Here is a 25,210-nt window from a genome sequence, read left to right as displayed (position 1 = left end):
GGATAAAAAATTTATGGGCTGGGTGTATGTCTTTGTGCAGTCCACCTCAACTGGCAGCATTTGTAAGTTTTTTTTTGTTTTTTTGTCTACTGTATGTTTACATATTGTGGGGGAGAAAAAAACACCTGTCAGATGTAAAACAGGTAGAAGTCAATACTGGTGTGGTGAAAGTGAAGAGTCGATACACAGGCTTTTTTTTATTTTTTATTTTTTAAGTCTTTGTTTCTGTCTGTTTGTTGTTGGTTTTGTTGTCAAGTTGTCTTACGGTGTCTGTGAAACGGAATAGATTTGTTAGATGTGGGGGTTGGTAGGGGTGTCTGGTGGCGGAAGTGGAGAGCTGATAATGATTTTGTTGGTCAGTGTCTCTGTGTGTGTATGTGTGATGGATTGATACTGAAATTGAGTTGGTTTATGCATATAGGCCATAGCTCCTTAGAAAAGGGAAATACAGTAAATTACTTAAGTTGCACATTCACAAATGTGACATACGTGCTTTGCCTTTTGAGTGCTTTATACAAATAGCAAACTCTTTGACAGCCTTTCATTTGTTGAGGACATTAGCATGATAAGTCTAAACAGGAAAGGGTGTTGAAAGATTTTAGCTGGAATAAACTGTTTTTAAGATCCCTTAATACTGGGCAACATAATACCGAATGAACTTGGTCTTTGGATTCTTGACAAAATGAACAAATCAAATTTTTGGCACGTCATTGTCAGTGCCTCATACTAAGGTGATGGATAGATATTTCAGTCAAACCAAACATAATGGATAGATGTTTCAGTCACATCTAACATAAATTTTGTCATAGTTATGGGCAGTAAACATTTAGGTATGACCAGTAACTAAAGAGTTATAGTGTATTATGCAACAAAAAGAGGCCATGTAGGATGTATAATTAATGTCTGTTTTTCTTGTGTGACAGCAGATATAATAAGTCGGTTAGTGATTGTAAGGAACATGGAAAAAAAAAAAAAAAAATCTGTGAGCGCTGTCACTGGTATTCCTCAGCAGCAAACATTTGCTTTGGTTCAAATCAGTTTAAATGATTTCATCTAATAATATCCAAGAGTTGTTGAATAATCATACGAAATAAAGTTCAGACAGAAGAAGTGTGTGAATATGTGTGTGTGTGTGTGTGTGTGTGTGTTTGGTTTGTGTGTGTGTGTGTGTGTGTGTGTGTGTGTGTGTGCGCGCGCGCGCACGCGTGTGTGTATGTTCGTGTGCACATGTATGTGTGTACACATTTGTGCTCTGTTCTGTTAAGACAAATAGATTATAACTCAAATACAACACCATGCATTAGTCCGAATCGTATGTCTCAGACTATTTGATATCAAGAATACGACAGGAAATTGATTCCCCAAGAATACTTTGGAAACTGTTAGAAAAAATAAAAATAAAAAAGACAGGAAGATGATTTTTGAAACTGTCAGTGATGACAACAAGAACAAAAAAATCACTCTCCCCTCTGTATGGTTTTTCAGATTTTTTGGATGGCGGAGCCAGACATCGCCACAAACTGCCGGCAAGGGGTCCGCCCAGGATAACACTCCGCTCTCACGTGTGGGCCGATGTTCCCCGCACCTCCACTGCCCAGCATAGCATGCTGCGTCTGTCTGTCCATGGAGACAATGACAGAATGCTTCAATCATGTTTCAAATGGAATCCGGCCGTCAAGTCCACAGTGCCACGCGGAGTCATGTACAGGATTTTCAAGACTTATTTCAACCAGGACCGAGTATTGTCAACGTATGCGGAAGCGTCGGAGGGAGAGGTGGTGAAGTCTCCCTCATTTTACAACTGTCACTTTCTTCGTATGATCCAAGATGTGGTGATTGAAGTGAGGAGGGACAGGAAGGTGGTTGCGGATGGGTCTTGGGATGAGAGGCAGCTTTTGTTTGACATCATTGTCGGAATCGACAGTGAGTTGACCAAAGTTTGGATTTTTGCAGTTTGTTTGACACATACACTTCCATGAACGTATGGATGCTTGCATGCGCAAAGGAACACAGGCATGGACGGATGCATGCTCACACACACTCACACACAGAAACAGATGCACACACACATACATGCACACACACATACATGCATACACTCACACACACACACATACACACACACACACACACACACATACGCACGCACGCACGCACACACACACAAACACACACACACACACATACACGCATACACACATGGGCACACGCATACGCACACACACACACACAAATTCACTCACTCACACACACACACACACACACACACACACCCTCACTAACTCACTCACTAATCCATACAAAGAATAACAGCAAAAAAAAGCTCAGCGTTACAGGGAGCAAATCATGCTCTTGACAGCTGAAAGGGATGCTGGGAGGCTGGACAGCCAATGGCACGATGCCGACACTGGCCACAGGGCCTCCCATACAGCTCAAGCGAGCAGCCCCTAGCTCGGAAAGTTGTCCCTTGGTCATACAGAGCTCGCTTGAAGAGAGAGTATCGCAAATACCCACACATGTTAGCCATAACTCTCATGTGGTGCAGAAATTCTAATTTTATGCCATTACACTGCACTTTAAAGATTTTTCAATTATGTTTTTAGTTAATCTTTTAAAAAAAACAAAAAAAACAAACAAAAAAATCTAAAAAAGGATGCCTCACTAATCCTATAGAAACTCCCCCCCCCAAAAAAAAACCCCACAACCATTGACACTCTGTGCAGCTTGCAAGAAATAATGGAGATGGAATGTTTGGCTGCAGATGAAGATGAAGATGAAGATGTTGTTTACGGCCCTCCTAGTCCCCGGCCAGGCTACTCCACAACGACAGCCGTCCCTGAGGATCAGGAGTCGATGCTGGAGGCCTTCTGGGAGGAGCACAAAGTGATCATTGGCGCATGCATTGGTGGTTTTGTTTTTGGAGTGCTCCTCTACTGCTGCTGTAAAAAGGGTAGCAGCAATGGTAAAGGTAATGTTTGCTTTTAGTATGGTAGCATATTGCAAGGGTATTTCTAAATGCTTTTAGCATGGTAGCATATTGCACGGGTATTTCTAAATGCTTTTAGCATGGTAGCATATTGCAAGGGTATTTCTAAATGCTTTTAGCATGGTAGCATATTGCACGGGTATTTCTAAATGTGTGTGTGTATATATATATATATATATATATATATATATACACACACACACACACACAGAGATTGATTGATAGATAAATACATGTATATTCACACATACATACAAATACACATACATACACATATATACACACACATAAACATACATATATGTATACACACACACACATACACATACATATATATACACACATTCATGCATATACATATATGAATTTAAATATTTTACTGTTATTATTAGTGGTGTAGGTATTACTATTATTATTATTATTATTATTGTTATTATCATCATCATTATTATTATTATTATTTGGTGGTGTGTGAGTGTGTGTGTGAATAGAAATAGAATAGAATAGAATAGATTTTATTGTCATGAAACCTTAAGCTTTATAAGACATAAGTGCAATGGTAAATAAATGAATGAAAAACACAATCAATTAATCAATTAATGCAGTAAATTAGAACAGCATTCATAAACAAATTTTCATGATCTTCTTTGTATATATTCATCATCTGTTAGCAACAACTGACTAGGAATATTTTCTGTGTTATTCGAATTTTGAATATCTTTCAAAAATAGTTACCTTAATGGCTTAAGGGTTTATGTTTAATAATCAAGAAAATGGATTTTGTCTTCCAGTATTTTACACTTGCCGCACAATCTATCTTCTTGTGGAATATATGTGTTGTTTTTATGTCCAGAGATATGTTATTACGCACCAGTGTGTATATATTGTTTCATGTGAGGCACATAGAGCCCATTTTATGGGGAGTTTGCACCATTTAAATACTATATATTATTATCATCATTATTGTTATCTCAAGTCACCAGAAAAAAATGGTGTCCATTTTTTTGTTGTTTTTTTTTGTGTGCAGATGACACCACCAATGCAGAAGACGACAACATGATGGCAGACACCCCGCAGAACGACGACGGCGATGCTGTGGAGGCAGACAGCAGACCCAGGGAGCCAGAAGCCTACGCCATGATGCCCAGAGCTAGCCCTTCGGCACCATCCTGGAACGAGATCACGGAGGACCCTGGAGGAGACAGTGCTGCCCGTAACATGACCTGCAACCTTCCGACATATGAAGACCTGTTCCCTGATAAGAAATAGCCAGTTTTGTAGCTTTGATTCAGTATACACATATGTATATATGTCTTATTCTTCTCCCCTGTACTTCTGTGAAAAGTCCAAATTTGGGGCACCGCAGAGAGCTGTACACCAGATTGCCTCAGGTGTGTCTGTTGTGTGTGTCAAAGCCTGGGTCTCTGCAAATAGTTTTGCTGTCCATTCTACAGTGTTGTCAGTCCATCATTTTTTTTTTTTTTCAAAGAGCCAGTGGCCTTTCTAAAACAATGCTTGCAAAAACTATATATATATATATATATTTATATATATATATATAGAGAGAGAGAGAGAGAGAGAGAGAGAGTCAGTCAGGCGTTGGGCTTCAGATCTAGTGTTCACCAGTGATCAGGGATCAAGGTTTTGCTGGTTTCTCATTCAAATTTATAAACTCAGGGAGCATAATTAATTCTGCTTGATTGTGATTTTGATTTTATTTTACACCACACATCCCATGCTGCTGTTATTATTTTTTTGTGCCTGTGTTTTAAAAAAAAAATCTTGAAAAAAAACCCCCACCAAACATTTAAAACGGACTCTTGTGAGCCTTACAAATGGCGATATGCACAATATGAATGTATGTTGTTTTTGGCCACTCAGGTTTTGATATAAAAACCAGTGTGAAGGGTATAGGGTTGGGAGGAGCCAGTGAGGGAGTTAAATCAAGTTTGAATGATGAATCTATTCAACTTTGACTCGTCCTTCTGCTGAGATGAACAGACCATGATTCAGTATTATTCATATAAATTGTGTTAGCTGGATTACCACTTCCACTGTTCCATCTGTCTGTCTCTTTCTCTGTCTGTCTGTCTGTCTGTCCTTCTGCCTTTTGTTTTCTCCTCCTGTGATGTTTTCAGACACTAGTGTGTTTTTTGTACATATATAGGTAATGTGCATGCTTTCATTTATACCTTCTATTTTCATGTGTATGTATGTGTGCGGTTGGTTTTGTGTGTGTGTGTGTGTGTGTGTGTGTGTGTGTGTGTGTGTGTGTTCCATGAGGGCTGGATGTAAGAAAGCATTTGTGCTTACTCCACTACCCTCATGAAATTCAAAGAGAAAGTTTTGTTTCATTTCTTTATTAAGTTTTATTCCTACCTTTCTCAGCACTTGTTCATGAAGGATCAGGTATGGGGTCTGAAATTTTGGACTTTTTTCACCAGGTGATGGAACTGTTTGTAAAAAAACTAACTGTCATAGGCAGCTCTCGTGTTTTGATTGGAATGCAGGGATACTGTTACTCAGACCTTGTCAGCTGTCAGTCTCACAAGCAGACGGCTTGCTTTACACAGACGCACTAGTTTCTTTCACCATTCATTGCAACAAGGCGTTGATCACTTTGTACTTCGTCAGGCACCCTTGGTGAAGGAAATAGGGAGAGTCACTGTAAAATTTCTGTAAAGTCCTCGAACTGTTGGAAACAACTGGGTCAGATGTAGAACATTTATTGTTGTTGTTTTTTTAACTGTATGATTGGCCAGTTTCAGGGAGAAGTAAGGGGAACAATCTGCCTGTGAAGATTGAATGAAACATCTGTTCCTGTGTTTTGTTTTCTGGGTTACTGGCTTAGTTACCAGTGCCAGCTACCTTTTTTTCTTTTCTTTTTGCTTTTTCTTCTTGACAGTAGAACTTTGCTTTTGGGCTGTTAGAATCATTTTAGAATCTATCTAGAGCTTTTTCTTCTTCTTGTTGTTCATGGGATGCTACTCCCATGTTTATTTGTATTGACAAGTTGTCTTTTACAAGTATGACTCTTTTTTTTTACCCTGCCCTGCAGGCAGCCATACTCTGTTTCAGGGGATATGCATGCTGGGAATGTTGGCATTTCTGTAACCCACTGAACGCTGACATGGGTTATAGGATCTCTTATGTGCGCGTGTTTGTTCTTCTGTTTGTGTGTATACACGAAAAAGGATTAAAGTTTTCCACCCTCAACCTACCAGGCAATCATCCTGAGATGAAAAGCACTTTGAAAGTCCAGCGCTTGAACCAGTGAACCTGTTGTGCTAGTCACTTTCAGATTTTGAAAATGGTGCTGCATGAATGTAGGTGGAGTGGAAACAAATCATGACGTTCCTGCTCTTTGTGTTGTGTATGGGGTTGTATTACTTTGTTACTAAAGATTTCACTGTGTGAAATTTGGGCTGTTTTTCTTTGGGGAGAGCATGTCGACACAATGCACTTCATCCGCATTTTTATCCTTTTTTTTTCTTTTTTTTTATTTTTTTAAAAATTTTTTTTATGCTGCAATTTTTTGTTTTACCATCAAAGTGGATTTTTCAGGGAATTTTAATTTTCACAGGGACAGCCCTTTTGTTGCCATGGGTTCTTTTATGTGCACATGCTGCAAGTTCTCTCTCTTGGTTTATCGTCTCATCTTTTTTCTATTCTTTTTTTTTCTTGTGTGTGTGAGTCAGTGTGTGTGTGTGTGTGTTGGTGATTGTCTACTTTTGTTTTGCCACACCTGATGCAATTTCTCTTTTTTGAGATAATAAAGGGTGTTTTAATCTTAGCCTTATCTTATCTGAAAGACTGAAGTTCAGGAACCAGTTTCTCCCCTTCATTCCTTTAGACATGTCTGATGTATTAATGTGATGTCAGTGATTTTCTTGATGATTGTATAAAATGTGACAGCAGTGCAGAAATAGTCATTAGTTTCCATTTATTGTGAAATGACGTCCACTGTCAGAAGAGACTGGCTTTTTGACTTTGTGCAATATTTACCTATCCCATTTACCAGTGTGATGGCATCATCTTTATGCCATTTTTTCTACTAAATTATTGCTCTTTTTTTAATCAGTGTTAAAGACTGTATTTGTTTCTGTTGTGTACAATTGTTATATATGATATTGCGTATTGTGCATGGTTACGTTTTTGTTTGGGTTACTTATTTTCATCCTTTGGCAAAAAAAAAAGGATTTATTCAGTGGTCAGTGCTAGAGGCATTTCACTGGTCTATATGCAGGAATATGTACTTGTACCTAATTTCCTTTCACAGTGCGGTCTTTTTCACTAGTTCTACAGAATCAATACTGACAGGGCTTTCAGTCCTGACATGACCCTGTGTGGTCACAACTGGGCCTATAAGCAACAGTGATAAATAGCTTTACTAGTCAGTCTGTGTGTGTGTGTGTGCGCGCGCTTTGTTATCATTCATGATTGTCTGTCAGCAATATGTAGTCAAGCATGTGTTTTTCTGTTTTCTGATATTTTTTTCTTCTTGAAATAGCTTCATGTTTACTATATGTATGGTTGACAAATATTTTCAGCTAATCATGAATCTCATGTCTTTCTGTGCCAGTGTGTATACAGTGTTCTTTGATGTGTTGAAAATATCTCAGGTTATACATGGCTCATCATCATGTGTTTTATGAGCCTATGATATTGAATGGGATCTATGTATCTTTCTTTTTTTTTTTTTTGCTGTATAATATTCGCTGTATCTGTTAGTCAGTCAGTCAGTACTGGACCATTGATTGTGCATGACCAGATTTCCCAGTAAATCAAACTAAAATTCGTAATTTATTGTGCTGCTTTGTTGTTTGTCACAACACATTTTTCACTGTGAAATTCTGGTTGTTCTCATTAGGGAGAGCACATTGTTACAGAGCAGTACCACTTTCTCTCTCTCTTTTTTTCTTTCCTGCCTGTAAGTATTTGTTGGTACACTGAACGCTTTGGTATCTTGGTCTGAGGGATAATTACTGATTTTGAGTGCACCTGTTGCCAGTTACAGAACAACAGACTGATTTTTTTTTTTTTTTTAAAGTGACATCATCATTAACTCTGTGGAGGTAGTCTTGGGAGTTTAACTTTCTGCAGTTTTTCTGGTACACATATATACTAACATTTCAAAGGAGCAAAACCAGTTTCCAGGTCACTTGCACTGGCAGAATTTAGCTGAAGAGAACTAACCTTTGCTAGTAATCTACAGTTATTTACCAATACTGATTGACCTCCCTTCACTGAAACGATGTTTCTTTTGGTGTGAATGTTTTGACACACACACACACACACACACATATATATGTATTTGTGGGGTGGGGGTTGTCAACACACATATATTTCTGTATGTGTATTTTGACATATGTGTATGTGCATGCTGTTGATATATTGATATGTTGATTTTATCCTGAAGCATTTTATTCTCAGAGAGTAATGTTGGTACACGTGTGCATGTATTAACTATCAGACTTTCTTCTTGGTCTGTGTTGTCCTGTTCCTTCCTTGCCCCCCCCACCCTACAGCCCCACCACCCTGCACCCCAGCCACCCCTACCCTCCTCAAAGTTAATAGGAATGATGGTGGTTTGGGAGGGATGGATGTCTGTGTTCGTGAGTTGAATTCTGGAACTGCGCGTGTGATTGTGTGAATGGATTGCTTTCGGTTAGAACATTGTTTTGCATGCATCATGTTTTTTTTCACCTGCCCAGTCTCACCTCATTTTGACTCAGTGGTTGCTATTCAACCAGCCTGTGACACTTTTATTTCTGTGCCCTTGCCTCAAGAAGCTGTTATACAGCGAAACTGCTGCATTTGAATTATATGTTTTAAAGACATGCCAAGACTGCTGTTGTTCTTATATATATTTGTTTGTTCTTGTTGTTTTTCAGGGTAAGTGTAGTACTCTGTGGTAATTACTCCAAATATGATTTATGTCTTATCAATGTACCTGAATATTTATATTTTGAAAAATGTTTGGTCAAGCTCTAAAGTTTCCTTTTTTTTTCTTTCTCAACAGCATTTGTTGTTTTTTTTTTGGAGGGGCGGGAGTGATATTATTGACAGTACCTATGAGCTCTCATGGAATGCAGATAGGGCATAAAATACTCTCACCTTGCCTATTATTTGCTTACTTTTGTGTCAGCAAGGATCCCAAAGTTCTTGGATCTGAAAAACAGCTAGCTTTCCTCCCCATTACAAATATATTATGCCCCTCTGTTGCAGTTCTGTATCCAGAACTTACCCAGCTCAGTTTCAAGTTTCGTTTAGTTGTATAAAAAGCATCACACACACACACACATATTTATATATGTGTGTGTGTGTGTGTGTGTGTGTGTGTGTGTGTGTGGTTATATTATACAGTTTTTATGTATATTCCCAGTTTAAAAAAAAAAGTATTATGGGATCATTTTTAGCATGCATTTTATTTTGTATAGGACTATTTTTGTTGGCTGTAGTATCAGCTCATGAAATACATTGATTAAGAAGTCACAACTTTTTTTTTTCTTTCAAAAATTATTTTATTCATTTGTTTCATTTCTTTATATATATATATATATATATATATATATATATATTGCAATGCACAAAACTTAATATTAAACAATATAGATACAATACATCACAATGAATTAATGCATGAGTAAGAAAAAGATCTGTAGTAACACATGGGACATATAGAGATACAGGATATACATATTGCATATTCTGCACTCTTTCCTTCGTTATCATAAACTGCACGAACAACAGAGGAAAACAAAAAATTGAAAAGCACAACATTGACAGTATATGAAGGACAGACAAAGATATATATACATCAAAAAACAAACAAACAAACAAAAAAACCCCCAAAACAAACAACAACACCAAAACAAAAGAAAAAACCCACAACCACAAAAAAAGATTCAAGGACAAAAACTCCGTCACTACTTTGATCACCTGGCTCAGGGAACAGGGGCCAAGCTCAGTGATCTGATTCAGTAACTTTTTTTGTTGTTGTCCTTGTGGCAAACGGTTCTCAATTTTTTATTATGGTATGTATACAGCGTTGTGGATTAGTGTTTTAATTCATTGTTTGCCATGGTGTGTCATGTAGTGCGGGGAGTGGTTGATCAGTGAGAGGAAAAGGAGACGGCATTGTTTTGGAGGCAGAAAAAGATTGGGTGTCACTGTCGTTGGCCTGCCTCATTGGTATTGGTAATAAGATTGAATTGCGCCAGTTGGTTACTTCTTACCGTAGTTTTAACAATTTCGATTTGTGTCTCTTCCCATCATACTCTTATCAATCCTTACCCGCATTACAGACCATCATAAACAATTTAAACATGTTTACATACCATGAAAATATTCAGCTGCTGAACCATCATAATCCTCCTCCAATTTCTGTATTTTGTATTACCATTCAAAAAAGAAGCAAGACTTTCTGGGCACCAGGCTTTCGTTGTTTTTTTAAATTTTTTTTAACATTTTTAAACCGTTATTCTACTTATGTACCATAACGTACCTTCCCTACTGAGTACACCTACCTTACAATGTATGCACATGATTTTCATATGTAGGGTATTTCATTTATAATGTGAAACCATAGGAAATTAATGTTAGAGATTACTCTCACTCACTCTCTCTCAGTGATATACTTAATTGATGTTAATGTAGTGTTAACATAGTTCTTGTCAAATTTAATGAATGTTTAAGAGATTGTGCAGAATGCATGTAGAAATTTTTCCATATCAATAATAACAGAACGTTTAACAAATGGTTCGATCGTGAGAATTAACAAAAATGAAAGAAATGCAGACTTTCTTTAGTAGTGAAACGTCTTGAGTATACTCAAATCAAGTGTGAAGTGATAAGTGATAAGAAACTCTAGGGCGAGCTGGACAATACAAGGTCTTCAGAGAAGAAGCCCCCCTCAGTCAAGTGTTTCGGCCCTTAACTCCTTACACTCTAAGGGGGCCGGGCCGCACCCAGGTCATGACTCCTGGATGCTCTTGTATTGCTGCCTCTCTTCCCCCCTCCAGGACCCGTGCCTCCAGGGTGGTCACCACTAAAGGTCTGAGTCACCTTTTTGGCAGATGTCACTGAGGCATCATACGCCCGAGTTCTTTTTGAGTGTGCCAAGTGCATAACGGCTGCACATGGGACCTCAGTTTATCGTCTCATCCGACAGACTAGATGCTCAGTTTGATTTTCCAGTCAAACTTGGGAGAAAGGGTGAGAGCAGGATTCGAACCCACACTCTCATGGACTCTCTATAGTGGCAGCTGAGCATCTCAACCATTTTGTCACCAGGGAAGAAGATACCTATGCACTGCAGACACTGAAAATATGGTTAATATGCTTTTTGATAGGGTATTAAAATTTTTTTTTTTTACAACTTTTCAAGAAAGGAGATGGTGTTTACTAATAAACAATAACTAAAGTAAAGAGGCATATTATAATTACTCTTAGCAAGTTCGAAAATTTGTAGAACAATAACTCGCTTGATGAATAGTAGAACTGACAAGAAAGAATGGGTAAAAGAAAAAATTAATATTACTGGACACCACCAAACAGAATTTAAGAAAGTATATTCAACTGCAGATCATGTGTTTCTTCATCTGTCATAAGTGTAAAACAATTTTCTAATAATGGTGGACTTTATGTATTTTTTTCCCCCCACAAGCTGACAAAGATCACGGGGAATAATCTATTTCGATTATCTTTGTAAAAACCGGGACAGCCATTTGTGATGACGAAGAAAGAGAAACTCCCGTAGGTGCTGGGGAGGACCCAGAGAAGCACTGTCTCCACCCGCCCTTGGAACAGTCCTGCACCACCCTCGGAGGCCTGTGCTGTGTTCACGATGGGTGCAGGCACGCACAGGACACTCCTAAACGAATTCAAGGGACATAACTGCTCCCGAACAGAGGCAAAAGAGACCACAGGATGCAACTCGTGACAGCCTTAAAAGAAGTATCCCCATGGGTGTACCAGCCAGTATTTCATGACTGCAGAGCCCACCAGCAAAAGACACCACCCTCCAGCTGCTGAGCACACCCCACAGACCAAACTGCCCAGACAGATGAAGACAGTGCCACTCTAGACACAGCCACTTTCACTTTCACTGCGTTGACGGCCACAATCATCAATTTGATTTTTACGCCGTTATTGTTGTTGGGTTGCGATGAAAGAAAAACAAGCTACAGAAAGTGACAGACCTATTAGTGAGGATGAAAACTTAGTCCTACTCTAAGTGGGTTCTCCGGCAGGCTACTATCACTTCACTTTTCGCCCTTCCGAGCTAGCCGGTCCCTTGCTGATCTAAGACAGCAGGGCCCCAAAAATAAATTAAAAAACCCCAAAAATATTAGGGTAAGAGAGGGGGTGGGGAAGAGGAGGGGGAGGGGGTAGGGGACCTATTATCTAATTAACTACTGATTGGGGGGCACCCTAGACTTAAAGGTGTCCAAGATGTCTGCTGCTATAGCTGTTTCAGGCAGGTTGCTCCAGTCACGTATCATTCTGGGGAAGAAGGAATATTGTCTGTATTGGGTTTTACACCGGATCTGGTTGAGCTGGCGAGAATGTTTCCTTCTTTGTCTGAGTGGGGCTGGCACGATGCAGCTTTTGTCGACGATCGCCTCTTCGTCTATTATTTTCCGTAACATGGCAAGCCTAGCTACCTTCCGTCTGTGCTGCAGAGTCGGCCATTGCAGTCTGTCGATCATTGCGGTCACACTAGATGTGTTGTGGTACCGGTTGACCACAAACCGTGCTGCTCGTCTCTGGGCAGCTTCAATCTTCTTGATGTTGTCTTGGGTATGCGGGTCCCATACGGTGCACGCGTACTCCAAGATTGGTCTGACGAAAGTCTTATACGCTGTTTCTTTGAGGCGCACTGCTGGGATCTTCAGGTTTCTTCTGAGGAGGCCGAGGGTCTTATTGGCTTTTGCACAAATGGTGTTAATGTGCAGGTCCCAGCTGAGATCACTTGTGATGGTAACGCCTAGGTATTTTGAGGTAGAAACAGTTTCTAGGATATGGTTGTGGAGGGTGTAATCAGATTTTGCAGGGCAGGATGATTTTGTGACTGGGAGAGTAGTACATTTTCCAGGATGGAAAGCCATGTCCCAGCTGTGCTCCCATGCTTCTAGCTTCTTGAGGTCTTCCTGTGCCCTCAAGAGAGAATCCCAAGTTCTAGTCTTTCCTACTGTCAACAGGACTTTCCCTGTGGTCAGTGGGTCTTTCATCACCGTCACTGGACCTTTCTCCAGGGTCAGCCTAGACCAGAATAATCTATTTCGATTATCTCTCATGCGTGAAAAACCGGGACAGTCATTTGTGATGACGTATTGTGTTGAGTACAAATAAGGAGGGGAGACAACTACCCTGGCTGAGTCAGAAAAACCTTTCGTCTGCTTGTTTTCAAGAAAGGAGAATCAGCGGTCATTGCACAAAATTATATGGATATTAAGCTGAGCGGCAAGAGGTAATTGTTGAACCAGTTTTTAGCGGTTGAATCTATTGAGATGGCAAGAAAACCCAAAGAATTATGCACATTGAAAGCATGCCTGCTTGTTGCATTTGGAAGCGAAGGCATACTGATGCATCAAGTACATCGGCAGGAGTAGTAGCACCAACGGGAAAACTTAAGGTGAGCATCCATAAAAAAACAAAACAAAAAAAAAACAACAACACATATTAAAGGCCGGGCCAATCCGTTTTCAAGTGTGAAAATTGATAATGAATTAGCAGGCACATGCATTGTAATTTGTACACATTTTTCACATTATTACACGGAATGTATACATTTGCACCCACTCTCACACAGACCCCACCCCCACCCCCACTCCCCTCCCTCCTCACGACAGCAGCAGGATGGTTATGCCAGGAAAGAGATGACTGTATCTAATATTACTATAACAAAGTATAATAACTGTTGCTATTAGTAACTTGACATGAAAGGCCCACATAACTGACAAATTCAGTGTGTGTGTGAGTGTGTGTGTGTGTGAGTGTGAGTGTGTGTGTGTTTCACATCATATCCAGAGTTGTCTTGTTACTTGCTTCTCATAGTTTTTCATTCTTGCAGTAAATGTGTGTGTGTGTGTGTGTGTGTGTGTGTGTGTGTGTGTGTTCAAGCATTCACATATTATGAATAAATGGATGGAGCTACTCTGGAACAATTACACAGTCTCTACATGTAAACAACAACAACAACAAAAACAAAAACAGAAAAGAGTATGAAGAAGAAACAATCAAAGGACCAAAACAAAGCAAAACATTGTGACAGTAATAGAGGTTGCAGATTTCAAGACTACTGAGCGTGTTTTCGCTGTATGCACTTTTTGTTGCCAGCACAGCAGGACAGTTTAGCTGCTCTAAGTGTACACTGCAGACAAATCAGCAAAATACACTATACACAACACAGTTTAAACAGGGAATACCATTTTGCTTTGTGTGTGTGTGTGTGTGTGTGTCATTTTGTTGCAGGTCATCAGAAATACTGTCCTGTGGCAGGCATGCCACATGTCAGCATGGCTACCAATTTGTGGGTCTTGGTAGTGTATGGATGTATGGTCTTTCCTGTTATGTCCCAGCGTTCACAAAACCATTCTTTCAAGGCAGAAGAAGGTAAAACAGCTGAGAATGAGTCTGTGACTCAAAACGTTTTATCACTTCTTTTTAGGTGGACTTTTATCACTGTACTTTCTAATAGATTAAAAAAACAAAACAAAAACAAAACACCAACAACAAAAAACAAACAAACAAACAAACAAAACAAAACAAAAAAAAGCAACCCAACTGATTGTCAGAAGAATGCAAACATAATTTGTACTTCTCTTGAGTGTAGTGCCTGTTATATTTCCTCCCCAGTAAATATCAATAAAATGGCAGACAGACACACACACACACACACACACACACACACACACACACACACACACACACACACACATTCTTTTGATCTCTCTTTCTTACTTTTGAATAATTGCCTCAAAATAAATACCTTGTGTGAAATATACATATTTGATGATGTTTACTTAATACTTGTTTGTCTTCCTGTGCACAGTGAAGTATTACAAAAAAATATGATAAGTTTATTTCTGTAGCGCCTAATCAAATAATTTTGCTCTAAGTGCTTTACAATTACAACTGTTTCATTAAAACAACAACAACAAAACAACAACATATATAACACATTGAAATATGCAGGTTCATCCAAAGATAATGACAACAATAAAAATCCAATCCACACAGTACCTTTCATGCAGAACATGCTCTCTCTCTCTCGCCCTCTCCCTCTCTCTCTCTGTCTCTCTCTCTCTCTCTGTCTCTCTCTCTGTGTCTCTCTCTCTCTCTTGATTATTACATAGTTTGCTTGACCATTACAGACCATAGAGTGAGGGGAAAAAAAGTTCCCAGATAAGAAGAAAGATATTTTTACTGTCATTGGCTATTTTCTGTGCATTTTAGTCATCTCAAATTTTCTTAAACAGAGGACACTGCGCACAAGATTACCACTTATGAACAGACTTAATGATTCAATATCCGCTGTAACTAATATGATCTACTTTCAGACCGTAGGACCTGCATATAAACTTTTAAAATATATTGATGATAAGAAGTATTTTGAGAAGTATGATTTAAAATACTACCATTGTGTACTAATGAGTATTGCTAATACAGTTTTACGTGGGCTGTAGTTCAAATTAAGAAAAAGAAAGAAAGAAAAAAAAAGATTCACAAGTATGATTTAAAATACTACCATTGTGTATAAAGGCATACTTCTAATAGTTTTACAATGACTGTAATCCGTATGCTTTTTCTGGGTGTTGCAGTGTTCATCACTGATTCCGTTTGTGACTCCGGGAAGGAAGTGGATGCTGGGACCCCGTTTGGGAACTGGAAGCGCGTACTCTTCCCTGCCAACAGTACATGCCAGGGAAATTTCAGATGCACGCTAACCTTTAGATATATGGATTCCGTCCCACTTACAAAAGATATCTGCGTGGACATTTCACGGATGAAGATCCAAGGGCGTGGATCAGTTATGCGAATAGAAAATGAAACTGGCACTTACATGGTGGGTAGAGCAGTAGTTTCTGAAGTAGTAATGCACAGATTTGTTTTTCCACTTACCAGTGATTCATGTATCGGTTGAATTATAAAAGTATTGTTAAAAACTGTTTGCATATTTGTGTTTGTGTGTATGTGTATATGTATGTGTGTGCTTGTGTGCAGGGGTATGTGTAAGTACGTGTATGTTTGTGTGTGTGTGTGTACATGTGTGTGACTGTGTGTGTGTGTGCATGTAAAAAAAAAAAAAAGAAGAGTGAAAAAAAAGGAATGGTCAGGTGCAAGGAATAACTGAAGGTGAAACAAATTGGGAAGGTGGGGGAGGGGAAGAGTAGGCTTGATAAGAATCATGTAAGGGAGTGGATGGGAGGAAAGGTAGGAAAGGTTAAGGAAGAGAAATATTTGTCCAAAACAGTTTTATGACTAGAATATGAATCATTGAATACCATCAATCATCACCTTGTTTGTATATTATTATTTTCTTTTGTTAATTGTCATGGTTTCCCAGGTGCTAAAGGTTCAAAGGGCTGACACTGGATTTGGATGACAAGTCGTGGTTTAACTGACGCTGACAAAAAATGTCGGCATATTGTCAATCCACCTGTCAATGTTTCTGATTGTTACATGATTAGAAATATCTGGCAGCTGCCACCTCAACCAATGAACAGTTCATGTTCAGTGCTGTCTCACCATTGCATAGGTTTACAAGAAAAGCCTTTGTTGTCAGGTGTAGAATTATTACAGAAAAATCAATCATAACAATATAGCCCTAAAGACAAGTAGCATGCACATGCGATGCATCAGGACTGATGATGTCAGTTGCTTGCAGCCTGACTTACACAATGAGAATGCGACTTGATGGAGCAATATGGACATGATGGAACACTTATGTCAGTGATCCATGTCTTTCTGTCTGTTTTATTTCTTATACTTTGGAGTCAGTGATAAATTTGCTTTCCAGAACTTGTCAGTGATAAGTATACATTCCAGAACAGCAGTATGATTATTGTGACAATGAATACTCTCAGAAATGTTTGTTAATCTTTGCTGTTCAAAACTCTTGTCTTTCAGGAGGTGAAAAGATGCTCACAAATCATTGTTAACTTAAAGAGTTAAGAGTTGAAAATAGAGGTGAGGACAGACGGTATTGATGTCAGAAATTTCTCTTTTTCAGGATCGTCTAAATGAGAACAGATACCCATTGAGAGAGAGATCCATGAACACCATCTTTTGCACTGACAAGAGGTACGCCTTGAAACTGATTTTCCGTGCAGACTGTGATAAGCCTCTGGATAAAAAGTTCAATGGCTGGATGTACGTCTTTGTGCAGTCCAGCTCCACTGGCAACATTTGTAAGTTTTTTTTCCTTTTAAATCATTTTTATTTTCTATTCTGCTGCATGTACACATGTGGTGGAGAAGACAGGTCAGATGTGAAGGTGGTAGAAGTGATCAGTTCAGGTTTGGTAAAAGTGGAGAGTTAGTACACAGAATAATTTTTTTTTCTTCATCGTTTGTTTCTGTTTGTTTGTTTCTTGGTTTTGTTGTGGTGTTATGATGTCTGTTTTAGCTTGAAACCCTCATTTTGGGGTTTTCATCAGCTATGAAACCCTCCAGATGACAGCTTCAAGCCGAAATCTTTTTTACAGCGAGTTTTTGTGTTGTAATATTGTGTGATAGTGTTTGTGGGTGTGTGTGTGTATGTGTGTGTGTGTGTGTGTGTGTGAGCGGTTATGTATAGTGTTTATGTTTAAAACAGCATGGTAGTGCAGGAAACAACATGATTGCACTTGATGATTGTGTCTTATACATTTGCTAATATTTTAGGACCATTTCCACCCGTAAAATAAACAGACTAAGATTTTCTTCTCTTTTTTTTTCTTTTTTTTTCAAAATATTCTGTGTAGTTTATTTTTGTTTTCATTTTGATTTTAAATCCGAGTTATCTTCCCCCGATTGGAATTTATCTCATCCTGTCAACACTGAACATATGATGATTATAATCTCCATTCATTTTCGAAAACAAATACTTTTAAACACTTTTGAGCATGATTTTAATTTTTTATGATTTTATTATTATTTTTATATATATTTTTTAGAGGTTGGTGATTTTTTTGCAAAATCACAAATAGTTTCAGAAGTGAAAAGATCTGAACAGGCTTGGCAACTTCTTGCTCTCTGCCTGCCAGACCATTGACCAGCGTTGACCAGTTCAGATTATGACATGCAACACCAATACCAAGTGAAAAAACAATAATAAAAGCAACAATGTCATACCCTACTAATGTTGCGCCTAACTATTGTTGAACCTAATTAATGTTGAGCCTGACTTGGGGCAATAGTCTGTTGTTCGGATTATGACATGCAACACTGATACCAAGTGAAAAAGCAATAGCAACAAAAAAAACAATGCCGAGCCCTACTAATGTTTTACCTAACTATTGTTGAACCTAATTAATGTTGAGCCTAACTCATGTTGAGCCAAACTGGGAGCAGCAGTCTGTTTGTTCAGATTATGACAAGCAGCACTCCCATAGCACTTTGTGGGTGCTGTAACAGGAGTACCTCAACAGCAAATATTTGCTTCGGTTCAGATCATTTTGAAATTATTTTCTCTCATATTATCTCAAGTGCTGCTGAACAGTGATGTAGACAGTAGAAATGTGTGTGTGTGTGTGTGTGTGTGTGTGTGTGTGTGTGTGTGTGTGTTTGTGTGTGTGTGATGTAGATTTCAGACAAAGAAGTGTGTGTGTGTGTATGTGTGTGTGTCTATGCATGTGCGTGTGTGTGTACACATTAGCCCTCTGTTCTGCTTGGGTGAGAAAATCATTACTAATCACAATCAGTAATATACAAGTCTAGGCATTACTTTAAACAGTGTGTCTTTTGCTGTTTATGTCTAGAATATGACAAAAAGTTGATTCTTCTTTAACACTTTGGAATCTGTAAAAAAACCCAAAAAACAAACACAAACAAAATGAACAAAAAACAGACAAGAATGTGATTTTTAAAAAAAGAAAAAAAAAGTGCTAGCAATGACAGTGAGAACAAACAAAAAGCAAGAACGCAAATTTTTTTTTGCCACGAAACAGATCGTTGCTGCTAACGTGGACATTACTCTGTCCTGTCCGGGTTTTTCAGTTTTTGTGGACGGTGGAGCCAGACATCGCCACCAACTGTATGATAGTGGTCAGCCCAGGATATCGCTCCGCTCTCACGTGTGGGCCGACCTTCCCCATGCCGAGACTCGCCAGCAGAGCACGCTTCGCCTGTCTGTCTTTCAAGAGATCAGGAGAGGCAATCTGGTGTGCTTTGAATGGAATCCGTCCGTCACTCCCACGGTGCCTGGCGGGGTCCAGTATGGGATCTACGAGACTTATCTCGGCAGTGAGGAGCTTGTATTTTCTGTGTATGGGAGAGGATTTGAGGGACAGGTGGTGGAGCCTGACAGCCCTTACCACGACTGCGACCCACTTGGTGTGGCCATGGGTGTGTTGGCTGAAGTGGGGAGGGACATGAAGGTGCCTGTGGACAGTTCTTGGGACGAGAGGCAGCTTTTGTTGGACATCGTCATCGGAGTCAACAGTGAGTGGACCGAGCTTAGGACACACACACACACACACACACACACACACACACACACACACACACACACACACACACACACTCACTTACATATGCACACACTTATGCGTTGTTTTTGTTTTTATTATCTTTTATGATTAAAAACCATCTGCCTAGGAAGTGAGAAAATCTGAGTTGAATCCCGGCAGTATTTTCTCCCTCTCCTCTGGACTTTGAGTGGTGGTCTGGATGCTAGTCATTTCAGTGAGACAATTAACAGTAGCCACTTATTGGACAAGCACTTGTCACACATTAAAGAACCCACGGCAACAAAAAGGGCTGTCCCTGGCAACATTCTATAGAAAAAGCAACTTTGATTTGATATGAAAGCAAATGCTCTTCCGGGCAGAAAAAAACAACAGAAAACAAGAGAGGCAAGGCCTTCAAGACTCATTTATCACACACACTTCTATCCAATGAAGGAATCATGAGGAAAAAAAAATAGTTAAGAATGTGTTTTGTATTAAACATTATCAACGTTTGCAAGAAAAGAAAAACAAAAGAAAAACAGGAACCTTTGGAGTGGGATTAAATGAAGCATGTTATAGTCGGAAGCAAGTAGACTTACTGAGTTACTCACATACTACAATGCATCTGTTTGTTGGCAACTAGAATTGATATTTAAACTTGGTTTTTGGGGGGTGGTTTTGTTTTTTTTTTAATTTTTTTTTTTACTAAGAATTGATAACTGTATTCAAGGTAATAACACTTTTTAAATCTTGTTATTTTGATGTAACTCGATTACTCCAGTAATTTTAAAGAAGACATTGCCATAGCCTTAGTCACATGGCATATGTAGCCATTTTCTCTAGATCTGTGCAGCAGACCAGTTTACACAAGGATTAGACCCATGGAAACGGAAGGGTGACATCGATTCATTTTATTTTTTTATGTTAATTACAACAAATTCAGTATCCGCTTAAAATTATTTATATACAGTAAACACGTTTATGGTATAGTTGGTGTCAATCATTGTATGTGTTCTGATCATATTTTGTATTTCTTTTCTTTCAGTTGCGAAGTAGAAAAACAGTATCATGCTGTCTTCAAACCCAAACATACATTCTGGAACTGGGAGGAGCTTGGCAATCAGTTTCTGGATCTGGAGGCTGAACGAAATAAACCATTATTTATGTAGAAATACAGCTTAATCCGGAAGACTTACAATCTGTTATTGGTATTACTGTAAAGATTTCTTTTTCCACTATGTCTAATCCAGATTTGGTATTGGCAGACAAAGTTATTTCCAGAGATAATGAGTTTGTTAAAGTTTACCAAGGACACACACACATACACACACACATTCACACACACACACACATGCACAAACACACACACACACACACACACACCAGGTTATAACATAGACTCACTTTGTTTACACAAGTGAGTAAGAAATGGGTTGTGCTGCACTGTAGTGACATGCTCTTTACATGGAGAGCAGCCTGAATTTTATTGACAGGGAATGCAATGCAGTGCAGTGCACTGCAGTTCAGTTCAGTTCAGTACAGTACAGTACAGTACAACACAGTACAGTACAGTACAATGCAATACAATACAAATGACTCAGTATAGCATAGTATAGTATAGTATCGTATCATATCGTATTGTATCGTATGGTATCGTATCATATCGTATAGTATGGTACATTGCAACACAACACAACACAACCCAACACAAATGATACAGTACAACACAGTTCAATACAGTCTAACACAATACAATGTTTTGGCTGCAGATCAAGGTAATACTGTTTACGGACTTCACACAACCCAGCCGCAATCCTCCTCAACGACCACAACGCCAACCACCACCACCACCACTACCACTACCACTACCTCCACTGCTGATGAGCCTGAAGACGAAGAGATGTCTATCTGGGATGATCACAAACTGATCGCTGGCCTGTTCATCGGGGGTCTGACTCTAGCAGGAGTTCTCGTCTGCTGCTGTAAGATGGTGTGCAGTGGCAGCAAAGGTATTGTTCAATTTCAAAGTCATGGGAAGGAAAAAAAAAAAAAAAAAAAAAAGGGTAGGGGAGGGAGGATTGGGGGGATGGGGGGGGGGGGGGGAAGCAAGAACAGTACAGCAGAAATGTGTTGTTTGTTAAAATAAAAAAAAAGTGGGGGGGGGGGGTTAGGGTGGGGGGGGGTTAGGGAATGACAGCAGAGGTTGAAGGCATTCTTTACTTTTTCAAAGTAAATAAAAGAGGTGGGGTGGGAGTGACAGCAGTGTAGTGATGGCCCAGAGGTAACGTGTCCGCCTAGGAAGTGAGAGAATCTGTGGTTCGAATCACGGCTCAGCCACTGATATTTTCTCCTCCTCCACTAGACCTTGAGTGGTGGTCTGAACGCTAGTCATTCGGATGAGACGATAAACCAAGGTCCCGTGTGCAGCATGCACTTAGCGCACGTAAAAGAACCGACGGCAACAAAAGGATTGTTCCTGGCAAAATTCTGTAGAAAAATCCACTTCGATAAGAAAAACAAAATAAAACTGCACACAGGAAAAAATACAAACAAAAGAGTGGTGCTTTTGTGTAGCGATGCACTCTCCCTGAGGAGAGCAGCCCGAAATTCACACAGAGAAATCTGTTGTGATAAAAAGAACTACAAATACAAATATTTGAAAGTGTTTTTTTTTTTTTTTTTTTTTTTTTTGTAGAGTCATGTTTAACAGCTTATAAGCCTGTGCCATTAAGGTTTAGGTGTTTAAGTAAAAAAGAAAAAAAAAAAAAAAAAAAAGAAAAAAAGAAAGTGGTGGGGGGGGGGGGGGGGGTAGTGAGTAACAACAGATATTTGAAGGTATCGTTTACTTTCAAGGTAAAAAGAAATGGGGGAGTAATGACAGCATTTACAGGCATTGTTTACTTTTAAAGTCAAAAGAAAAAGGTGAGCAGCAATAGTATTTCATTGTCTGATGGCCTGTTAGCTTGCACCCTTATGGTTAACTTGTTCAAATATATATATATATCAAAAATGGGGGAAGTAACATTAGTATCATAAGGTATTGTTTGCTTTCAAAGTAAAAACAGGTGAGCAAGAACAGTGTTTAAAAGGAATATTAACTATCAAAGTGAAAAAAAAAAAGAAAAAAACAAAAAACAAAAACAGTAATTAAAGGTATTGGTTTACTTTAAAAGTAAATAAAAAAAATTATTAAGAAAAAAAAAGCGTGGGGGTGAGGGGGTTGGGAGGTTAAGAAGGTCAAGTTGTTTTCAACACATGCTTTTAGCTGATATAGTCTTGCCACACTTATAACTGTGATTGCTCTGTGATACAGTCATGGTTCTTTGGGGTCTGAAAAAAAACAACAACAGAAAAAGGGTGCTCTACATACTCATGTTGATGATGCATGCCTGAACTTCTGTTTGTTATAAGTCATAATACAGAACAAAACAAAACTAGATATGAACAAACAAACAGAACAAAATTGAGCCAGTCAAAATTTTATGCCGCCAAAAGACAAAGATCAGGGAAGGTGTGTGTGTGTGTGTGTGTGTGTGTGTGTGTGTGTGGTGTGTTAAGAAGTTTGAGAGTGCTGTATTGATGTCTACTTCTTCTTCACCAAAAAAACCACAAAAAAACCAGTAACATCAATTTTTTATAGAAGACAGCACCAGCGGAGTTACAGTGACACTATGGAAGACACAGGTTATTATTTTTCTCATTATCAGACAACAGCAGCAACGGAGAAGACAACAACATGATGGCAGACACCCCGCGGAACGACGGCGGCGATGCTGTGGGGGCAGACAGCAGACCCAGGGAGCCAGAAGTCTACCTCATGATGCCCAGAGCTAGCCCTTTGGCACCATCCTGGAATGAGGTCACAGAGGACCGTAGAGGAGACGATGCTGCTCGTAACATGAATTGTGACCTTCCGACATATGAAGAGCTGTTCCCAGATAGATAATGGGCAGTTGTTTATTCAGTAAATGTCTCTCTCTCTCTCTCTCTCTCTCTCTCTCTCTCTCTCTCTCTCTCTCTCTATATATATATATATATATATATGGAGAGAGAGAGAAAGAGAGAGAGAGAGTTTGTGTTTCTATTGTTTCTGTTTGTTTTTTTTATGCTGGGAAATATTTTTTTAGGTATTAGAAATTTGACCTGTTGACTGTTGTACTGTTTATTAATTGTTTCTTGTTTGATTTTGGTATGGTTTTGTTGATTTCACATTTAGATTTATTACTTCACATATTAACCATAAGCATGATTAATTCTGCTTGCTAATGAGTTTTGTTTCAAGTCACACATCCCATATTGAGGTGTTTTTGTATGCATGTGAGTTGTTTAGTTGTTGTTGTTTTTTCCAAATAACTATCTTTTTTTTGTATTTAAAATGAACATTTGTAATCCATACAAATGCTGATATGGTTTGTCTCATTTAAGCACAATTTGCAATGTATGTTTTTGTTTACTGCTCACGTTTTGATATAAAAACCGGTATAAAGAGGGAAGGGTTTGGAGGAGGGAGTGAGTGAGTTAAGTTTGAAACAGTGAGTCTGAACACTGGAGCGGAATATCTACATGCTACATACTTCAGTCTGAATGGAGTAGTTGATGCTCTGCGCATTGCTGTCGTTTTTACAGAGTGATGATAATTTTTGTGTTAGTAGAATACAGGAACATTCTGTTTGTGCTTGCATGTATGTAGGCGCATGTGCTGTGTTTGACTGTGATATTTGACTGTGTACTGAACAAGCATCTACTCTTTGTGTATGTGTGTGTGTGGTTTCACGTGGCATGTTTGGTTACGCTTGGCATGTGCCTTTTAACTCTTTCTGTACTAAGTTCTGGTACTACTCTGCACAGTGTTTGTTTTTCCAAAGACCAGAAATGTGGACAGATTTTGGATTTTGTTGCTGTTGTTTTGTTCTCATACCAGGTGATGTAACTATTTTGTACAGAATTAACCATTACAGGCAGCTCTTACACATTTTAATCAGAGCGCAGGCATACTATTGCTCAGGTTTTGTGAGCCGCCATCAGCTCACAAATTAAAGCAGATAGCTTGCTTTACACACAAGAAAACCCCTCCAGTTTCGTTTACCATAAATCACATAGCAACAGGGTGTCACCATGTACTTCTTCAGGCACCTTTGGTGAAGGAAATAATTAGTCACATTTGAAATGTCTGCAATAATCAAGTCACGGTTAAAAATGTCTGTGATAGTCAAAGTCGCGGTTAAAATGTCTCCAAAGTCCTGGGACTGTTGGGAGACAACCGGGTCAGATGTCAGATATGTTTATTATATTTTATCATTTTATTTCTCTTTTTTTTTTTTTTAAAGTATACAGTGGGCCAGTTTCTGGGGGAGATAAGGGGGCACAACCTGCCACCATCTTTCAGAAGACACTGGCTGACTTTGCAGTATCAGTCTATCCAGTTTGCTTGAGTGCAATACCATCATTTTTATGGCTTTTGGGTGGGTTTTTTTAATATATTTTTTTGCTTTTTATCAGTGTAAAGACTGTGTGTGTTTATGTTGTGTGAAGTTGTGGTTTTCTCAATGTAAAAAAGAAGAAAAAGT

General features: G+C 38.9%; 2 protein-coding genes across 2 annotated transcripts in view; both read left to right on the top strand.

The window, feature by feature from the left end:
* LOC143300034 (uncharacterized) overlaps positions 1-4,469 on the top strand; it is a 9,403-nt gene extending 4,934 nt beyond the window's left edge. The window contains exons 4-7 of the mRNA XM_076613590.1: positions 1-62; positions 1,486-1,923; positions 2,762-2,968; positions 4,014-4,469. The exon at positions 1-62 is cut by the window's left edge and continues 116 nt beyond it. Of these exons, the coding sequence (XP_076469705.1) occupies positions 1-62; positions 1,486-1,923; positions 2,762-2,968; positions 4,014-4,255 (949 nt within the window). The 3' untranslated portion in view covers positions 4,256-4,469. The remainder of the gene's footprint in view (positions 63-1,485; positions 1,924-2,761; positions 2,969-4,013) is intronic.
* Positions 4,470-13,398: 8,929 nt separating this feature from the next.
* On the top strand, positions 13,399-23,596 carry LOC143299943 (uncharacterized). The gene is made up of 7 exons (XM_076613483.1): positions 13,399-13,625; positions 14,465-14,605; positions 15,814-16,058; positions 17,226-17,403; positions 19,192-19,635; positions 21,413-21,652; positions 23,351-23,596. The coding sequence occupies exons 2-7, from the start codon at positions 14,494-14,496 to the stop codon at positions 23,587-23,589; spliced, it is 1,458 nt and encodes a 485-aa protein (XP_076469598.1). The 5' UTR covers positions 13,399-13,625; positions 14,465-14,493; the 3' UTR covers positions 23,590-23,596.
* The last annotated feature ends 1,614 nt before the right edge of the window (positions 23,597-25,210 follow it).

The sequence above is a fragment of the Babylonia areolata genome, chromosome 25 (genome assembly GCF_041734735.1).
Source record: "Babylonia areolata isolate BAREFJ2019XMU chromosome 25, ASM4173473v1, whole genome shotgun sequence".
Classification (NCBI taxonomy): Eukaryota; Metazoa; Mollusca; class Gastropoda; order Neogastropoda; family Buccinidae; genus Babylonia; species Babylonia areolata.
This window is presented reverse-complemented; position numbering and strand designations above follow the sequence as displayed.